The 15,634-nt window shown below is 46.4% G+C and overlaps 1 protein-coding gene across 1 annotated transcript; it reads left to right on the top strand.

Annotated features, from left to right (window-relative positions):
* The first annotated feature begins 104 nt into the window (after positions 1-104).
* Positions 105-14,577, top strand: LOC118375082 (serine/threonine-protein kinase D3). Its single transcript, XM_035761573.2, has 19 exons — positions 105-422; positions 724-926; positions 2,463-2,601; positions 3,291-3,422; positions 3,606-3,763; positions 4,712-4,916; positions 5,157-5,246; positions 5,717-5,873; positions 6,442-6,565; positions 6,660-6,737; positions 6,962-7,175; positions 7,522-7,550; positions 7,716-7,788; positions 7,929-8,035; positions 8,159-8,320; positions 8,508-8,606; positions 8,717-8,984; positions 11,182-11,267; positions 14,141-14,577. Exons 1-19 carry the CDS (start codon positions 365-367, stop codon positions 14,303-14,305), a joined length of 2,547 nt encoding a protein of 848 aa, XP_035617466.1. The 5' UTR covers positions 105-364; the 3' UTR covers positions 14,306-14,577.
* Positions 14,578-15,634: the final 1,057 nt, after the last annotated feature.

Below are 15,634 nucleotides of genomic sequence, written 5' to 3'. Positions count from 1 at the left end.
TATTTTTGACACATTGAAACGGCTTGATTTGAAGTGAGTTTGAAATACACACCTTGCCTCCTGGAACGTAGTAAGAGATCAATTTGTACACCACGTAAGCCAACAAACCAGTGTGACGTTTATTGGATAAATGATAATGGTGGACCAGGCTTCTGGTAAGTATCAAGTTGACGTGTGTGTGTGTGTGTTCATATTCTGGGTTGAGGGTGTTACTCGGTGGCTTCCTGTCACTGTTATAAGCCTACAGCCTCACATGAGGAAATCAAATCCACCAGTGTGCTTCTGAAGAAAAGGTTGAGAACAGTAGCCACTGTTAATTTGTCAATGTGTCTTTTACACGAGGACAGGAGACCGGGCTGCTAAGATGGAGCGTTCCGAGCCTGGAAGGTGTCAACTGGACTGCATGGACTCTGAAATATCAAGTAAGGGGGTTTACCTCACCAAAAGTACTGTGCTGTGTCTCGGTAGCCATGTTTGTCTGATTTGAATTAGGAAAGAAAATCTAGTATGTCAATATGCGCTGTTATATGTCTTGACAAGCCTGTGAAGTACATTCAGTTGCTGTGTATGTAGGACATTTGCTATATGAACAAATGTTAGTTTTAGTCTGCCTCTGCATCCATGATCCATCAGTACTTCTGTTCCTGATGCATCTGTTAAATCTCTCCTATAAGCCTTATTTCGGTCATACCTCTCTAGTGCTCTCCCTATCTGCACCTATAGGTACTCTCTCCAGGATGTCAGTGGCCCGGTCCAGCCCGGGTACCCCTGATCGACCTTCCGCCCCCGGGCCCCTGCAGGCACCTCTCGGCCCTGCCTTGGTCCAGTTCCAGCTAGGCCTCTTCAGGGAGGTGGTATGGGTGCCTAGAGGGCAGCTCAGCTTTCACCACGCCAAGAGACTGGCGGCAGAGATCATAGAACGCAAGGTAAACCCCCCAATCTAGAATGGTTTAGCCAATTCCTTTAACTATTGTTGTGATGCAACACAGTAGCTAAAATGTCTTTCCCTGCCTCTCTCTGTCTCTCTGTCTCTCTGTCTCTCCCTCTCTCTCTCTCTCTCTCTCTCTCTCTCTCTCTCTCTCTCTCTCTCTCTCTCTCTCTCTCTCTCTCTCTCTCTCTCTCTCTCTCTCTCTCTCTCTCTCTCTCTGTCTCTCTCTGTCTCTCTCTGTCTCTCTCTGTCTCTCTCTGTCTCTCTCTGTCTCTCTCTGTCTCTCTCTGTCTCTGTCTGTCTGTCTGTCTGTCTGTCTGTCTGTCTGTCTGTCTGTCTGTCTGTCTGTGTCTGTGTCTGTGTCTGTGTCTGTGTCTGTCTCTCTCTCTGTGTCTGTCTCTCTCTCTGTGTCTGTCTCTCTCTCTGTGTCTGTCTGTCTCTACCACACCTCAGTGAGAGATAGCCCTGTTACTATGTCAGCTAGAGGGGCTGCTGTGTGGTTTAGCTGTGTCTGCAGCTTACTTTCCAACCACAACCTCTTCTCCTGCATCTCTCACACACACACCTGCTCAAACTATGGTTAGGTTTAAGGTAAGGGTACAGGTTAGGGGTTTGGGAAAATAGGATTTTTGAATGGGACTGAATTGTGTGTCCCCACAAGGTTAGTTACACAAGTGTGTGTGCGCGCGCATGTGTAGGTGTCTTTGACCATGGTACTTGCCTACGGAGCAGAAAGAGGAACTGTCCCTCCCTACCTTCAGGTTTATGCTCAAACCCTACACCCCAAACCGAGCACTCTGTTCTCTCAGCTCCCGCTCAGCCCAATCCAAGCTCTTCTCTGTCCTGGCACCCCAATAGTTAAATCTGCTTCCCCTTGAAGTTAGGACAGCAGAGTCCCTGCCCATCTTCCCGAAAACATCTGAACCCCTGCCCATCTTCCCGAAAACATCTGAACCCCGACCTCTTCGAAGAGCATCTTAAATACCCCCCCAAGTGAACTAACACGTGCACTTGACTTTATCCCTCCTTACTAGCTCTGACTTTGCTGAAATGTACTTTGAGGAAAAATGTATTTATTGTGACTGTGATATGTGGTTGTCCCACCTAGCAATCTTAAAATGAACGCACTTACTGTAAATTGCTCTGGACAGAAGCGTCTGCTAAATGACTTAAACGTAAATGTTTTTGTGTGAACCTTCTATGTGGTCTGTGTGAATAATCTGGAAATCCCCCACCACCCACCCCCAGAGGTCATTGCACTTTGCCTGTTTTTGGTAGCAAACATACAAACGGTCAGAAAGCCTGGAAATAAACCCACACTCAAACTTGTTTCCATCACATTTGAATATCTAACGACAATGACGCTTGACATCCCTCACATTGTTCCGTGACCAGTCTCTCTCCTCACTGAACGCCCACTGTCTGCCTGTCTGTCTGCCTGTCTGTCTGCCTGCTTTTGATGATGCACATCCAGATGATAAACCAGCCAGAACCAGACTGATTGATTGATCGATCATATCTCTGGGTATTTTAGGCTCCAGACTGCAGTGTGGTGGGTGTAGGGGAGAAGGTCCTCCTGTTTAGACACCAGCCTGGCTCAGAACACCTCCTCCACAGACTCACAGACCAGGATCCACTGCTGGACGGTGACCTCATAGAGGTCATCCTCTCAGGTCAGGCCGGGGTTGTGTCCCGACTAGCATCCTATTCTGTTTATCGTGCACTACTTTTGACCGCGTATTGAATCGACTTACTTACTAGTTTAACGCCTCGATCAGACCCGACAGCGTCATTGAATATTTTTTGGGTACGCCAGAAGTACATTAATTTCCAAAGGAACGCTGCCTTTGCCTTGCAGCATTAGCGTTACACAGGCAATCGCAGTGTGTTCTGTGTTGTGGTGCATGCGATTTATCCAACGCGTGCATCCAATTGTTAAGCGTAGACTTGACAGAACTTGTAGCAAAAGGTGAATGTTGGAACTTTTATTGCACACATCCACACACATTTTGGATCATGAAGAAAAGTTGGAACTGCAGCATTTATTACACCGCATTGACGCAATAACGCTGTCAGTCTTATCGAGGCATCCTAAGGTTAATGAGTCTTGCCAGTTCAGTCTGGCCTGGAGCCCACTGTAGCTCACTGGTAATATACAATATCTGCTCCGTTGTCCTAAAGGACCCATTAAAGGACTATGCCAGTTGTGGACTTACTAGATTTACACCTAGTTTTTCTGGATCTATGTCAAGTAATGCAAGTGGGAAAAAAATGGCATTTTGGGAGGGGGTGTGGATGACCACACACCATAGCAGTCATCACAGATTGTGATAGACAATCTGCTCATTCTGATCGGACTCAGGATCAGCTGCTGTGACGGAGATGAAGATCCGCCCACACACCCTGGCTGTCCAATCATATCGCACCCCCACCTTCTGTCACCACTGTGGTGAGATGCTGTGGGGACTGATACGTCAAGGGTTAAAATGTGAAGGTAAGGTGTTGGATACAGTCGTTCTTTTTCTGTATATCCTATCTTTAATCACATCGATTGAATGTTGAATTGTATTGAATTCTTAGTCGTATATATATCTTTGTACCTCAATCTATTCAGCAATTGTCCGATTCTGTCTCAATTATGTCTCCTCTCTCTCTCTCTCTGATACTCTCTCCGTAGGTTGTGGGTTAGACTTCCATAAGCGCTGTGCGCTGCAGTTGCCTAGTGACTGTAGCCGCGCACGGCGTCGTGTGTGTGGCCCCAGCCTGTCCCTGTTCCCCCCTGGCAGGCCCCGGACGCACTCCCTCTCCACACCTGCAGGAGGCAGTCTAGAGGAGGTCAGAATGCTTAGATATAGTGAGCGTCAAAAGTATTGAGACAGTGACAAATGTTTTGTTGGTTTGGCTCTGTACTCCTGCACTTTAGATTTGGAATGATACATTGACTATGAGGTTAAAGTGCAGACTGTCAGCTTCAATTTGAGGGAGTTTTCATCCAAATCGGGTGAACCGTTTAGAAATTACAGCAGTTTGTGTACGTAGTCCCTTCATTTTAGGGGACCAAAAGTGTCGTGTATTATTAAAGTAGTCAAAAGTTTAATATTTTATCCCATATTCCTAGCATGCAATATTACAATATTACATTACATGGGGCGGCAGGGTAGCCTAGTGGTTAGAGCATTGGACTAGTAACCGAAAGGTTGCAAGTTCAAATCCCTGAGCTGACAAGGTACAAAATCTGTCGTTCTGCTCCTGAACAGGCAGTTAACCCACTGTTCCTAGGCCGTCATTGAAATTAAGAATTTGTTCTTAATTGACTTGCCTGGTTAAATAAAGGTAAAAAAATGTTTTAAAAATCAAGCTTATCTCCACAAACTTGTTAGATGTGTTTGCTGTTTGTTTTGGATGTGTTACATATTATTTTGTGCCCAATAGATGTGAATGGTACATTAATTTATATTTGTAAATAAGAATAGAATACGTTTTTAAACACTTCTACATTCATGTGGATGCTACCATGATTACGGATAGTCCTGAAGGAATTGTGAATAAGGATGTGTTCAGAAACATACACTGGAGTGGCTGATGTCATAGACCTGCATACGTTCTATTCTAATTCTATGTTAGCAACACTTTGTGTATTCACATGGATACACCTATAACTATATTACAGGGCAATATTGGGTGGTTCTAATGGCAACAGTAGGACCTGAAAATCTCTCTCTCTCTTTTCTTCTTCTCCCTCACCCCTTCCTTCCTCTCCGCTCTCTTCCCCTCCATGTCTAGATCAGCATGTCCAAGCCCAGGTCCAGACCCCCGTCATGGACAGATCACCCGGTGTGGCTGGGGTTGGGCCAGGGAAAGGATGGTGAGACTGGCAGGGCCAGGGTGCCCCACACCTTCCACATCCACAGCTACACCAAGCCTACCGTGTGCCAGCACTGCCGCCACCTCCTCAAAGGCCTCTTCCGCCAAGGCCTGCAATGCACCGGTGAGATGGGGTGGTGGGGGGGGGGTCATAGTGTGTGGTTATGGGAGCAGCTGACAGATTTCAGGATTTATTTTAGCGGAGGATGCTTTCTCTAGTCGTACGTTTCTGGAGAGGGTACGTCGATCGCTTGGTCAGATTTCACACGTTATTTCTGTGTCCGTCGTCTTGGTGTACTGAAGTTCACCTCTCTCTCGCTAATTCTCGCACTCCCTTTCTCTCGTTCTCTCTTTCTCTCTCCAGACTGTAAGCTGAACTGCCATCGTCGCTGCGAGAGCTCCCTGGTCCCCGCGGACTGTCCTGGAGAGAGGAGGAACACCAATGGGGAAGGAGGTGAGAGACGACGTCTCGGAGCAAGACAGGCCACTGAACTTATTAACCAGTGGAGTCCATGTCGAACGTGCTTCATGGAAAAGTTAAAAACCCTATTTTTGATGTAAATGTCCGGACACTTGTTTAGCGATTCTTTCCGTTGCCGTTTCTAAAAGGACATATTTGAGTGTTTTTGGAGCCTTTGGTCAGGTTTTTCTGTGCTTGTACAACTGCAGAACAAGCATGAGGAAGTATATTACTGGTGGGGTAAGTTTCTCAAAACCAATTGAAAGAAATCACAAAAAAAAAGTGTCTGGACACTTCTATGACATTTACATCAAAAATAAAGATTTGGTTGAAAAAAGGTGAAATTGTCCTTAAAATGATACATTCCATGTACATGCTTTGACAGAGTAGAACTGCCTTACTTCTCATTGACACAAACAGTGCCTTCGTAGCTTAATATTGATGTAGAAAGTGTTGTGACTCAGACTCAGTGTCCAGTCTCGGCTACAAGAACGACACAGAGGATGATGATGAGGAGGATATGAGCTTGAGTTTAACATCACTAGAAGACGATGACGACGAGCCATCTACCGAGGTTCCATTTGCTGAGAACAAGGAAGTGGGACATCAGCCACCAATCCTGTAAGATATATATTATTTTTAAATGGCTATGATAGGATGTCAAGTTCAGTATGTTTCCATTTTGAGTTTTGATGATGATAATAATCATTTGAGTATGTAGTACATGAGTGTCTCATTGAAGTTGTAAAAAAGTCCCTCCCTCCCTCCCTCCCTCCCTCCCTCCCTCCCTCCCTCCCTCCCTCCCTCCCTCCCTCCCCTTATCGGTCCCTCTCTCCCCTTATCGGTCCCTCTCTCCCCTTATCGGTCCCTCTCTCCCCTTATCGGTCCCTCTCTCCCCTTATCGGTCCCTCTCTCCCCTTATCGGTCCCTCTCTCCCCTTATCGGTCCCTCTCTCCCCTTATCGGTCCCTCTCTCCCCTTATCGGTCCCTCTCTCCCCTTATCGGTCCCTCCCTCCCCTTATCGGTCCCTCCCTCCCTCCCTCCCCTTATCGGTCCCTCCCTCCCCTTATCGGTCCCTCCCTCCCTCCCCTTATCGGTCCCTCCCTCCCTCCCCTTATCGGTCCCTCCCTCCCTCCCCTTATTGGTCCCTCCCTCCCTCCCTCCCCTTATTGGTCCCTCCCTCCCTCAGTCCATGTTTCAGTAGTTATATTCCTCTAATGCGGGTAGTCCAGTCAGTCCGTCACACTAAAAGACAGGCCAGTGGAGTACTGAGAGAGGGTTGGCTACTCCATCACACCAACACTGACACACTGGTGAGAACACATACGCACACAGGCAGGTATGCGCGCACACACACACACACACCGAGAGAACACTCACACCATACTTTCTCATTGTTTCTGTCAGAGGAAACGGCATTACTGGATATTGGACTGGAAGAGTATCACTCTGTACCAGAACGAGATCAACACCAAGTACTACAAGGTTGGTTCAATGGGGAAGAAAGAGCCATCTATCATTCTAGCATTTACCATCCAAGGCCTGTCAGTCACCTCAACACTACAGTACTGACTGCTTGTGGCCAAATAGAACATCAACAAAATGTGTTTTTCTTCCTCCCTCCCTTCTCCCTTGTCTCTCACTCGTTCCCTCTCTTTTCTTCCCTTCTCCACACCCTCTCCTGTCTCCCTTCCTCCCTCCCTCTCTAGGAGATTCCTCTATCTGAGGTGCTGCAGGTACGAGGCCCCGCCCAGTTGTCTGTCCCCTTGTTGCCCGGCAACAGTGCCCACTCCTTCGAAGTGGTGACGGGCACGCTGGTGTACTGTGTGTTGGCGGGCCGGGACGGGCAGGCCTGGGAGACCGCCGTACGCCAGGCTCTGATGCCCGTGCTGAACAGTGGGCAGGTGGACAAACTGGGACAAGGTGAGTCAGAGAAGTAGCATGTTTGGACTGGGATACTAGAGTATTGTTCAGAGAGAGACCAATGACTGACATCAGAGCCAAGTATTTAGAGAGTTTAAGTCATTGCGGGTTCTGTCTGAACGTTCTGTGGGTGACCCCACAACTCACCTGTGTCAGTTGGCCAAACTCTGAGTGCTCTGAGGGCCATGCCACTGGATGGTCTCTCACATTTGTTTTTTCATAAAGGCTTTAAAGTAAAGTTGGCATCATCCTCATGCATGTTAGACTTAGTTCCATGGTCATGTTCTTTAACAATGGTGAGATTGACAGTCGGTGCTTTTAATAAAGAGAACTCTTTCTGTTGTAGACCATGAACCCCAGAGTGGAAAAAGCCCGGTAAGTGTGTGGGGTGGGTGGCTGATGGATCTATATGGAGCTCTCTCGTCTCATTGTCTGAAATGGATAGATGAGTAAACTAACACTGTGTTTGTGTGTATTGCGTGCATTTTTGTGTGTGTGTGTGTGTGTGTGTGTGTGTGTGTGTGTGTGTGTGTCATTCAGGATGTCAGCTCAGTGTATCAGATCTTCACTGATGAGGTGCTGGGTTCAGGACAGTTTGGAGTGGTGTATGGAGGTGCGTTTGTCGTTACACTGGAAGAAATGCTTTCTCTACCGTTACCTGTTTGGCTCAATGAGCTTCTTCTATTCGGATTACATATAGGGTATTATCATGGTATTACTCGGCTAGCTGAGAGTCCTCTCTCTCGTCCCCAGGCACCCACAGACAGTCTGGTCAGCCAGTGGCCGTCAAGGTCATCGACAAAACCCGTTTCCCTACCAAACAGGAGAGACAGTTGAGGAACGAGCAGGCAATTCTACAGGTGATGGTTCTACATTTTGTTTGTTTATGTTGCGTTTGTGTTACAGGGAGGTACGGTGTTTGAAATGAACATCCCCCGTTGTCATATTAGTTTCCCCCTTTCAATATATTTGTGTGTTTTCAGAATCTGTCCCACCTCGGTATAGTTCTACTGGAGGGCATGTTTGAGACCATGGAGCACGTATTCATTGTCATGGAGAAGCTCCATGGAGATATGCTGGAGATGATTCTGTCCAATGAGAAGGGCCGACTGCCAGAGCGCACCACACGTTTCTTGGTTACACAGGTACTGGTGACATAGCTGAAGGACACAGACTATTTCTTCAACAGTCTGCGGTATTCAAATAGGGCCTCTAGAGGGGGAAAGTAGTGCCTTTTTTAATAATATGTTTGATGTATAAGTCAATGTAAAATTCAGTTGATTTTGAATTCTTTGTTGACTCATAGACTAGTGTGTGTGTGTGTGTGTGTAGATTCTAGAGGCCCTGCGCTACCTGCACTTCAAACACATCGCTCATTGTGACCTGAAACCTGAGAATGTACTGCTGGCCTCCCCAGACTCTTTCCCTCAGGTCAGTGTGTGTGTGTGTGTGTGCGTGCATGTGCTTCAATTTGTCTGTGAAGACTCTACTTTGTAGAAGAATCCTTCCATCAGACTTTACAGCGCCTCCTCTCCCCTCAGGTAAAGCTGTGTGACTTTGGTTTTGCCCGCATCATCGGCGAGAAGTCGTTCCGCCGGTCGGTGGTGGGCACGCCGGCCTACCTGGCACCCGAGGTCATCAGTAGCCATGGTTACAACCACTCGCTGGACATGTGGGCGGTGGGTGTGGTCCTGTACGTCAGCCTGAGCGGAACGTTCCCCTTCAACGAGGACGAGGACATCAGACAACAGATCACCAACGCTGCCTTCATGTACCCACGCCTGCCCTGGTCTAACATCTCACTAGAGGGTAAGTTTGTTCCCCTGGTAGGACCAATGCAAGCAAAAGAGTCCCATAATGATCATCAGTGATCCACCACCATATTGTACAGCTGATATGAGGTTATTTTCTGCTTATGCATATTACTTTCAATGGTGAATCCACCAGTGGTTTGCGTGGCCATAGAGCTCTATGGTCGTCTCATCTGACCAAAGCACCTGGTTCCAATCCAAGTGCCAATGCTGTTTTTTTTTTTTTTAGCAAGGCGTTTACAAGGCGTTTACATTTGTTGGTTGCTCTTAATAAAGGCTGTTCTAGTGGTAAGTGGTATACTGTATTTCCTTTTTTAGCTGTTTTGTACCTGATTTATGAAGGTCAACAAACATTTCTCTTTTTCGTTTGTAAGTTCTTTGCCTTTCTCTGTGGTGGTGGATGACAAATGTATTTTACATGTGTGTTACCTCATTTTTATACCCCAGTGAAACTGGAAGCCATGGATGACCACAATACAGTTAATTTAAGTTTAGATGAACTTAAAGTTGAACGTTAATGCAGATTTTATTTTTTGTAAGATTCTTAAGAAGTGCCAATCATTTTGAGACCTATCTTTTTTGAGATATAACAATTATTACTTGTTAAAGAAAATCTCTTTCTCTGGGCAATTGTATTAGTAAAAAATAATATCGATTTTCAAATTGTTCTGAGCATACCAATACAGCTCAGTATTTTTTTATTTTTTGTTTATCTTTATCAAGGATGCCAATAATTTTGGAAGTGACTGTATGTATCAATTTGACTTCATGACTCCTCAACCCCCTTCTCTGATGGGTATGGTGGCTCACCCAGGAAGGTTGTTTCACAAAAGTGTCTCCCTTCAAAAATATTAAGTAGATCCGTACCCCCGCCTGCCTTGGGCTAACATCTCACTGGAGGGTAGGTCTGTATAGAACGCCTGCCCTGGGCTAACATCTCACTGGAGGGTAGGTCTGTATAGAACGCCTGCCCTGGGCTAACATCTCACTGGAGGGTAGGTCTGTATAGAACGCCTGCCCTGGGCTAACATCTCACTGGAGGGTAGGTCTGTATAGAACGCCTGCCCTGGGCTAACATCTCACTGGAGGGTAGGTCTGTATAGAACGCCTGCCCTGGGCTAACATCTCACTGGAGGGTAGGTCTGTACAGAACGCCTGCCTTGGGCTAACATCTCACTGGAGGGTAGGTCTGTACAGAACGCCTGCCTTGGGCTAACATGTCACTGGAGGGTAGGTCTGTACAGAACACCTGCCCTGGGCTAACATCTCACTGGAGGGTAAGTCTGTATAGAACGCCTGCCCTGGGCTAACATCTCACTGGAGGGTAGGTCTGTACCCCCGCCTGCCTTGGGCTAACATCTCACTGCAGGGTAGGTCTGTACAGAACGCCTGCCCTGGGCTAACATCTCACTGGAGGGTAGGTCTGTACAGAACGCCTGCCTTGGGCTAACATGTCACTGGAGGGTAGGTCTGTACAGAACGCCTGCCCTGGGCTAACATCTCACTGGAGGGTAAGTCTGTATAGAACGCCTGCCCTGGGCTAACATCTCACTGGAGGGTAGGTCTGTACCCCCGCCTGCCTTGGGCTAACATCTCACTGCAGGGTAGGTCTGTACAGAACGCCTGCCCTGGGCTAACATCTCACTGGAGGGTAGGTCTGTACAGAACGCCTGCCCTGGGCTAACATCTCACTGGAGGGTAGGTCTGTACAGAACGCCTGCCCTGGGCTAACATCTCACTGAAGGGTAGGTCTGTACAGAACGCCTGCCCTGGGCTAATATCTCACTGGAGGGTAGGTCTGTACAGAACGCCTGCCCTGGGCTAATATCTCACTGGAGGGTAGGTCTGTACAGAACGCCTGCCCTGGGCTAATATCTCACTGAAGGGTAGGTCTGTACAGAATGCCTGCCCTGGGCTAATATCTCACTGAAGGGTAGGTCTGTACAGAACGCCTGCCCTGGGCTAATATCTCACTGGAGGGTAGGTCTGTACAGAACGCCTGCCCTGGGCTAACATCAGTGGTTTCAAAAGTAACATTCCCCCTAGTGTTTTGTCTAAGGCGGGGAGCAGAAACAAATGAATCAGCATTCAAATATTTGATTTCCTTATCCCTGGGCTAACGTTTTATCTGTGTGGAGGTAGAATCAGTCTCTCATTACGTTGTTCTCTCGCACTCTCTCTCTCTCTCTCTCTAGCGGTGAGTCTTATCAACAACCTGCTCCAGGTTGCAGTAAGGTGTAGGTTCAGTGTGGGAAAAGCACTGGGACACCCCTGGTTACAGGTAAAAGACCTCAACTCCTCCTAACAGAAACACTTTAAGGCTCAGACACACCAATGATATTGACTGTTGAGATGTACTTGGCACCTCCTGTTGGCAGGTAACTTTTTGTTGTTCACATATCACAGATACACCACCGAAGCGATAGTCAAAATACTCCAGACCACAAGGTGGCAGTAGCTTGTTTGGCTTGTCCCTGCTGTAGATAGCTAATGTTAGCCAACTAGCAAGATAAGCTAATTATGTTGCTAGCTAGCTATAATGTGTAGGAAGCCCTTGTTGATATGAGACAGATGGCCACAACTAGATAACTAGCAGCATTATAATTAAATCCCAAAGGATTTTTTTTTTTTTCGTGAAGCAGCTGCCTCTTAAGTCACTGGAGAAGCTAGCTACAGTTTAAGTCGGAAGTTTACATACACCTTAGCCAAATACAATTAAACTCAGTTTTTCACAATTCCTTACATTTAGTCCTAGTAAAAATGCCCTATCTTAGGTCAGGAAGGATCACCGCTTTATTTTAACAATGTGAAATTTCAGAATAATAGTTGAGAGATGTATTTCAGCTTTTATTTCTTTCATCACATTCCCAATGGGTCAGAAGTTTACATACACTCAATTAGTATTTGGTAGCATTGCCTTTAAATTGTGTAACTTGGGTCAAACGTTTCAGGTAGCCTTCCACAAGCTTCCCACAATAAGTTGGGGGAATTTTGGCCCATTCCTCCTGACAGGGCGGGTGTAACTGAGTCAGGTTTGTAGGCCTCCTTGATCGCGCACACTTTTTCAGTTCTGCCCACAAATTTTCTATAGGATTGAGGTCAGGGATTTGTGATGGCCACTCCAATACCTTGACTTTGTTGTCCTTAGCCGTTTTGCCACAACTTTGGAAGTATGCTTGGGGTCATTGTCCATTTGGAAGACCCATTTGCGACCAAGCTTCAACTTCCTGACTGATGTCTTGAGATGTTGCTTCAATATATCCACATAATTTTCCTTCCTCATGAGGCCATCTATTTTGTGAAGTGCACTAATCCCTCCTGCAGCAAAGCATCCCCACAACATGATGCTGCCACCCCCATGCTTCACGGTTGGGATGGTGTTCTTTGGCTTGTCCTCCCACTGTTTCCTCCAAACATAATGATGGTCATTATGGCCAAACAGTTCTATTTTTGTTTCATTCGACCTGAGGACATTTCTCCAAAAAGTACAATCTTTGTCCCCATGTGTAGTGGCAAACTGTAGTCTGGCTTTTTTATGGCGGTTTTGGAGCAGTAGCTTCTTCCTTGCTGAGCGGCCTGGATATAGATACTTTTGTACCTCCAGCATCTTCACAAGGTCCTTTGTTGTTCTGCGATTGATTTGCACTTTTCGCAACAAGTTATGTTCATCTCTAGGAGACAGAACGCCTCTCCTACCTGACCGGTATGACGGCTGCGTGGTCCCATGGTGTTTATACTTTTATACTATTGATTGTACAGATGAACGTGGTACCTTCAGGTGTTTGGAAACTGCTCCCAAGGATGAACCAGGCTTGTGGAGGTCTGCAATTTTTGTTTTCCCATGATGTCAAGCAAGGAGGTACTGCGTTTGAAGGTAGTAGGCCTTGAAATACATCCAAAGGTACACCTCCAATTGACTCAACTGATGACAATTAGCCTACCAGAAGCTTCTAAAGTCATGACATCATTAACTGGAATTTTCCAAGCTGTTTAAAGGCACAGTCAAGTAAGTGTATGTAAACTTTTGACCCACCGGAATTGTGATACTGAATTATAAGTTAAATAATCTGTCTGTAAACAATTGTTGGAAAAAATTGCTTGTTTTATGCACAAAGTAGATGTCCTAACTGACTTGCCAAAACTATAGTTTGTTAAGAAGAAATTTGTGGAGTAGTTGAAAAACTAGTTTTAATGACTCCAACCTAAGTGTATATAAACTTCCGACTTCAACTGTATGTTGTGCTACTGGAAATAATGACGATGCTAACGTTAGCTAGAATGTGAACTGGCAGAGTGGGATAGTGGAGAGTGAATTCAATTATTTATTATTCATCTTGCTAGATAGCTAGCTTAGTAAGGCATTTAGTGTTTTGCGCATTTTTTTGCACTTACAAACCCATTCGATTCATATGAAGTGTTTGCGGAAGTCAGTTGGTCAGTTAGCACGCTAACGTTAGTGAGCTTGTGCACATTATCAAGCCGAAGAAAAAGACACTTATTCAAGCCCAACATTCCTTAGCTAGATGTACAACAAATAATGCAATGCTTTATTGTCTTAGTTAGAACAATTCTGATGAAAAGAGAGAGGATTACACTTGGTGTAACTTAGGTTTTTTTTTATTTTTTTTCTTGACAACCGTTGTCTCCCTGCCACATGGAGGTTTGTGCTCTCTGATTGGCTTAAAGTCAAGTTGACGGCCACTGCTGAGAATCGTAGTGTCAAGACAGGTTAGTAGAAATGACAGGTTTGTCGGCACCAGTATGCCGCAGGTAGTCTACGTATTTTTCTAGCAAGAGAAGGAACGGTGCTAAGCATAGCTGTGGGAAGTAGCGGTGCTGCAACACCCCCTGATAAATCGCAATTTAAAAAATGATCTTCTGACATCTTAAACAAACTGAAAACATATCAGAGCAGTTTGTAAGGTAATGGGTTTAGCCTATAACAAGTGAGAAGGGTAGCCAGTTTGTAACCCATTATGAATGGCCAGTCATTGACAAACCATCTCTACATTTCACACTTCTCTCTCTCTTTGTCCTTTTCTACTCCCCCCTTCCCCCTAACCCTAGCTCCATTCCGGCTCAACACCAACCCTAGCCATAACCAAACCCTTCTAATGCTTTACCATAATCTTAACCCTAACCTTAACTCCCCAGGACTTCCAGTTGTGGTGTGACCTGAGGGAGTTTGAGAAGAGAATGGGCTGCAGGTACCTGACCCACGAGGGGGACGAGGACCGCTGGAGATGCCACGCCTTGGACAGGGGCCTGGTCTTCCCCTCTCACCTCACCTGGACCTCCGGGCACGATGACAGCCTGTGACCCTTGGCCAAAATGTCAAAGGTGAAGGGTCGGACAAGATGGCTTCTGGACTACTTGTGTGTTTCAGTGGTGTTCAGCATAAACAACTGTCTGGATGCTGTTAGTGGAAGGTGGAGTGGAGTCTGTTTTTAAAGCAGTCTCGTAGAAAAAGATCACTGGAAGAGATGACGACTCCGGATTCGGACACAGTGACAAATCCTGGACTTTACGGTGCCCTCGTGGTGCCAGCTCTTGAAGTGGTTATTTTTTAATAAATCATAAAATTAAGACTGTTTCAGGCCCTTTTTTATTTAACTAGGCAAGTCAGTTAAGAACAAATTCTTATTTTGAATGCCGGCCTAGGAACAGTGGGTTAACTGCCTTGTTCAGATTTGTACCTTGTCAGCTGGGGGATTCGAACTTGCAACCTTTCGGTTACTAGCCCAATGCTCTAACCACTAGGCTACCCTGCCCGCCCTCTGTGCCCCAGAGTAGTAGTTTACCAGGATCACAATGCAGGTTCTCTGTCCTTCTCCAAAATGCATCCTTCTATGACCCTCCTCCACAGAGTTCAGACAAATTCACTCTGCCCCTTTATCCTGCGTTTGGGAGGTATTGGTACGATACTGAGATGTGTAAGCCTTGGTAGAGGTGATGGCCTACGCACACTATATAATGCAGAAGTATGTGGACACCCCTTCAAATGAGTGGATTCGGCTATTTCAGCCACACCCATTGCTGACAGGTGTATAAAATCGAGCACACAGCCATGCAATCTCCATAGACAAATATTGGCAGTAGAATGGCCTTACTGAAGAGCTCAGTGACTTTCAGCATGGCACTGTCACAGGGATGCCATCTTTCCAACAAGTCAGGTCATCAAATTTCTGCTCTGCTACAGCTTCCCCAGTCAACGGTAAGTGCTGTTATTGTGAAGAAGAAACCTCTAGGAGCAACAACATCTCAGCCGCGAGGGGGTAGGCCACAAAGGCTCACAGAACAGGACCGCCGAATGTTGACGAGCGTAACTGTCCTCAGTTGCAACACTCACTACCGTGTTCCAAACTGCCTTTGGAAGCAACGTCAGCTTCCAGAGGCATGGAATGGGTTTCCATGGCCGAACGTACACACACAAGCCTAAGATCACCATGCGCAATGCCAAGCGTCGGCTGGAGTGGTGTTAAGCTCGATGCTATTGGACTCTGGGGCAGTGGAAAGGCGTTCTCTTGGAGTGATGAATCACTCTTCACCATCTGGCAGTCCGACGTCCGAATCTGGGTTCGCCGGATATTAGGAGAATGCTACCTGTCCAAATGCATAGTGCCCAACTGTACAGTTTGGTTTAGGAGG

This window comes from Oncorhynchus keta, chromosome 13, assembly GCF_023373465.1.
Source record: "Oncorhynchus keta strain PuntledgeMale-10-30-2019 chromosome 13, Oket_V2, whole genome shotgun sequence".
Taxonomy (NCBI): domain Eukaryota; kingdom Metazoa; phylum Chordata; class Actinopteri; order Salmoniformes; family Salmonidae; genus Oncorhynchus; species Oncorhynchus keta.
Note: the sequence above shows the minus strand (reverse complement) of the source record. Positions and strands in the feature narration are given on the sequence as shown.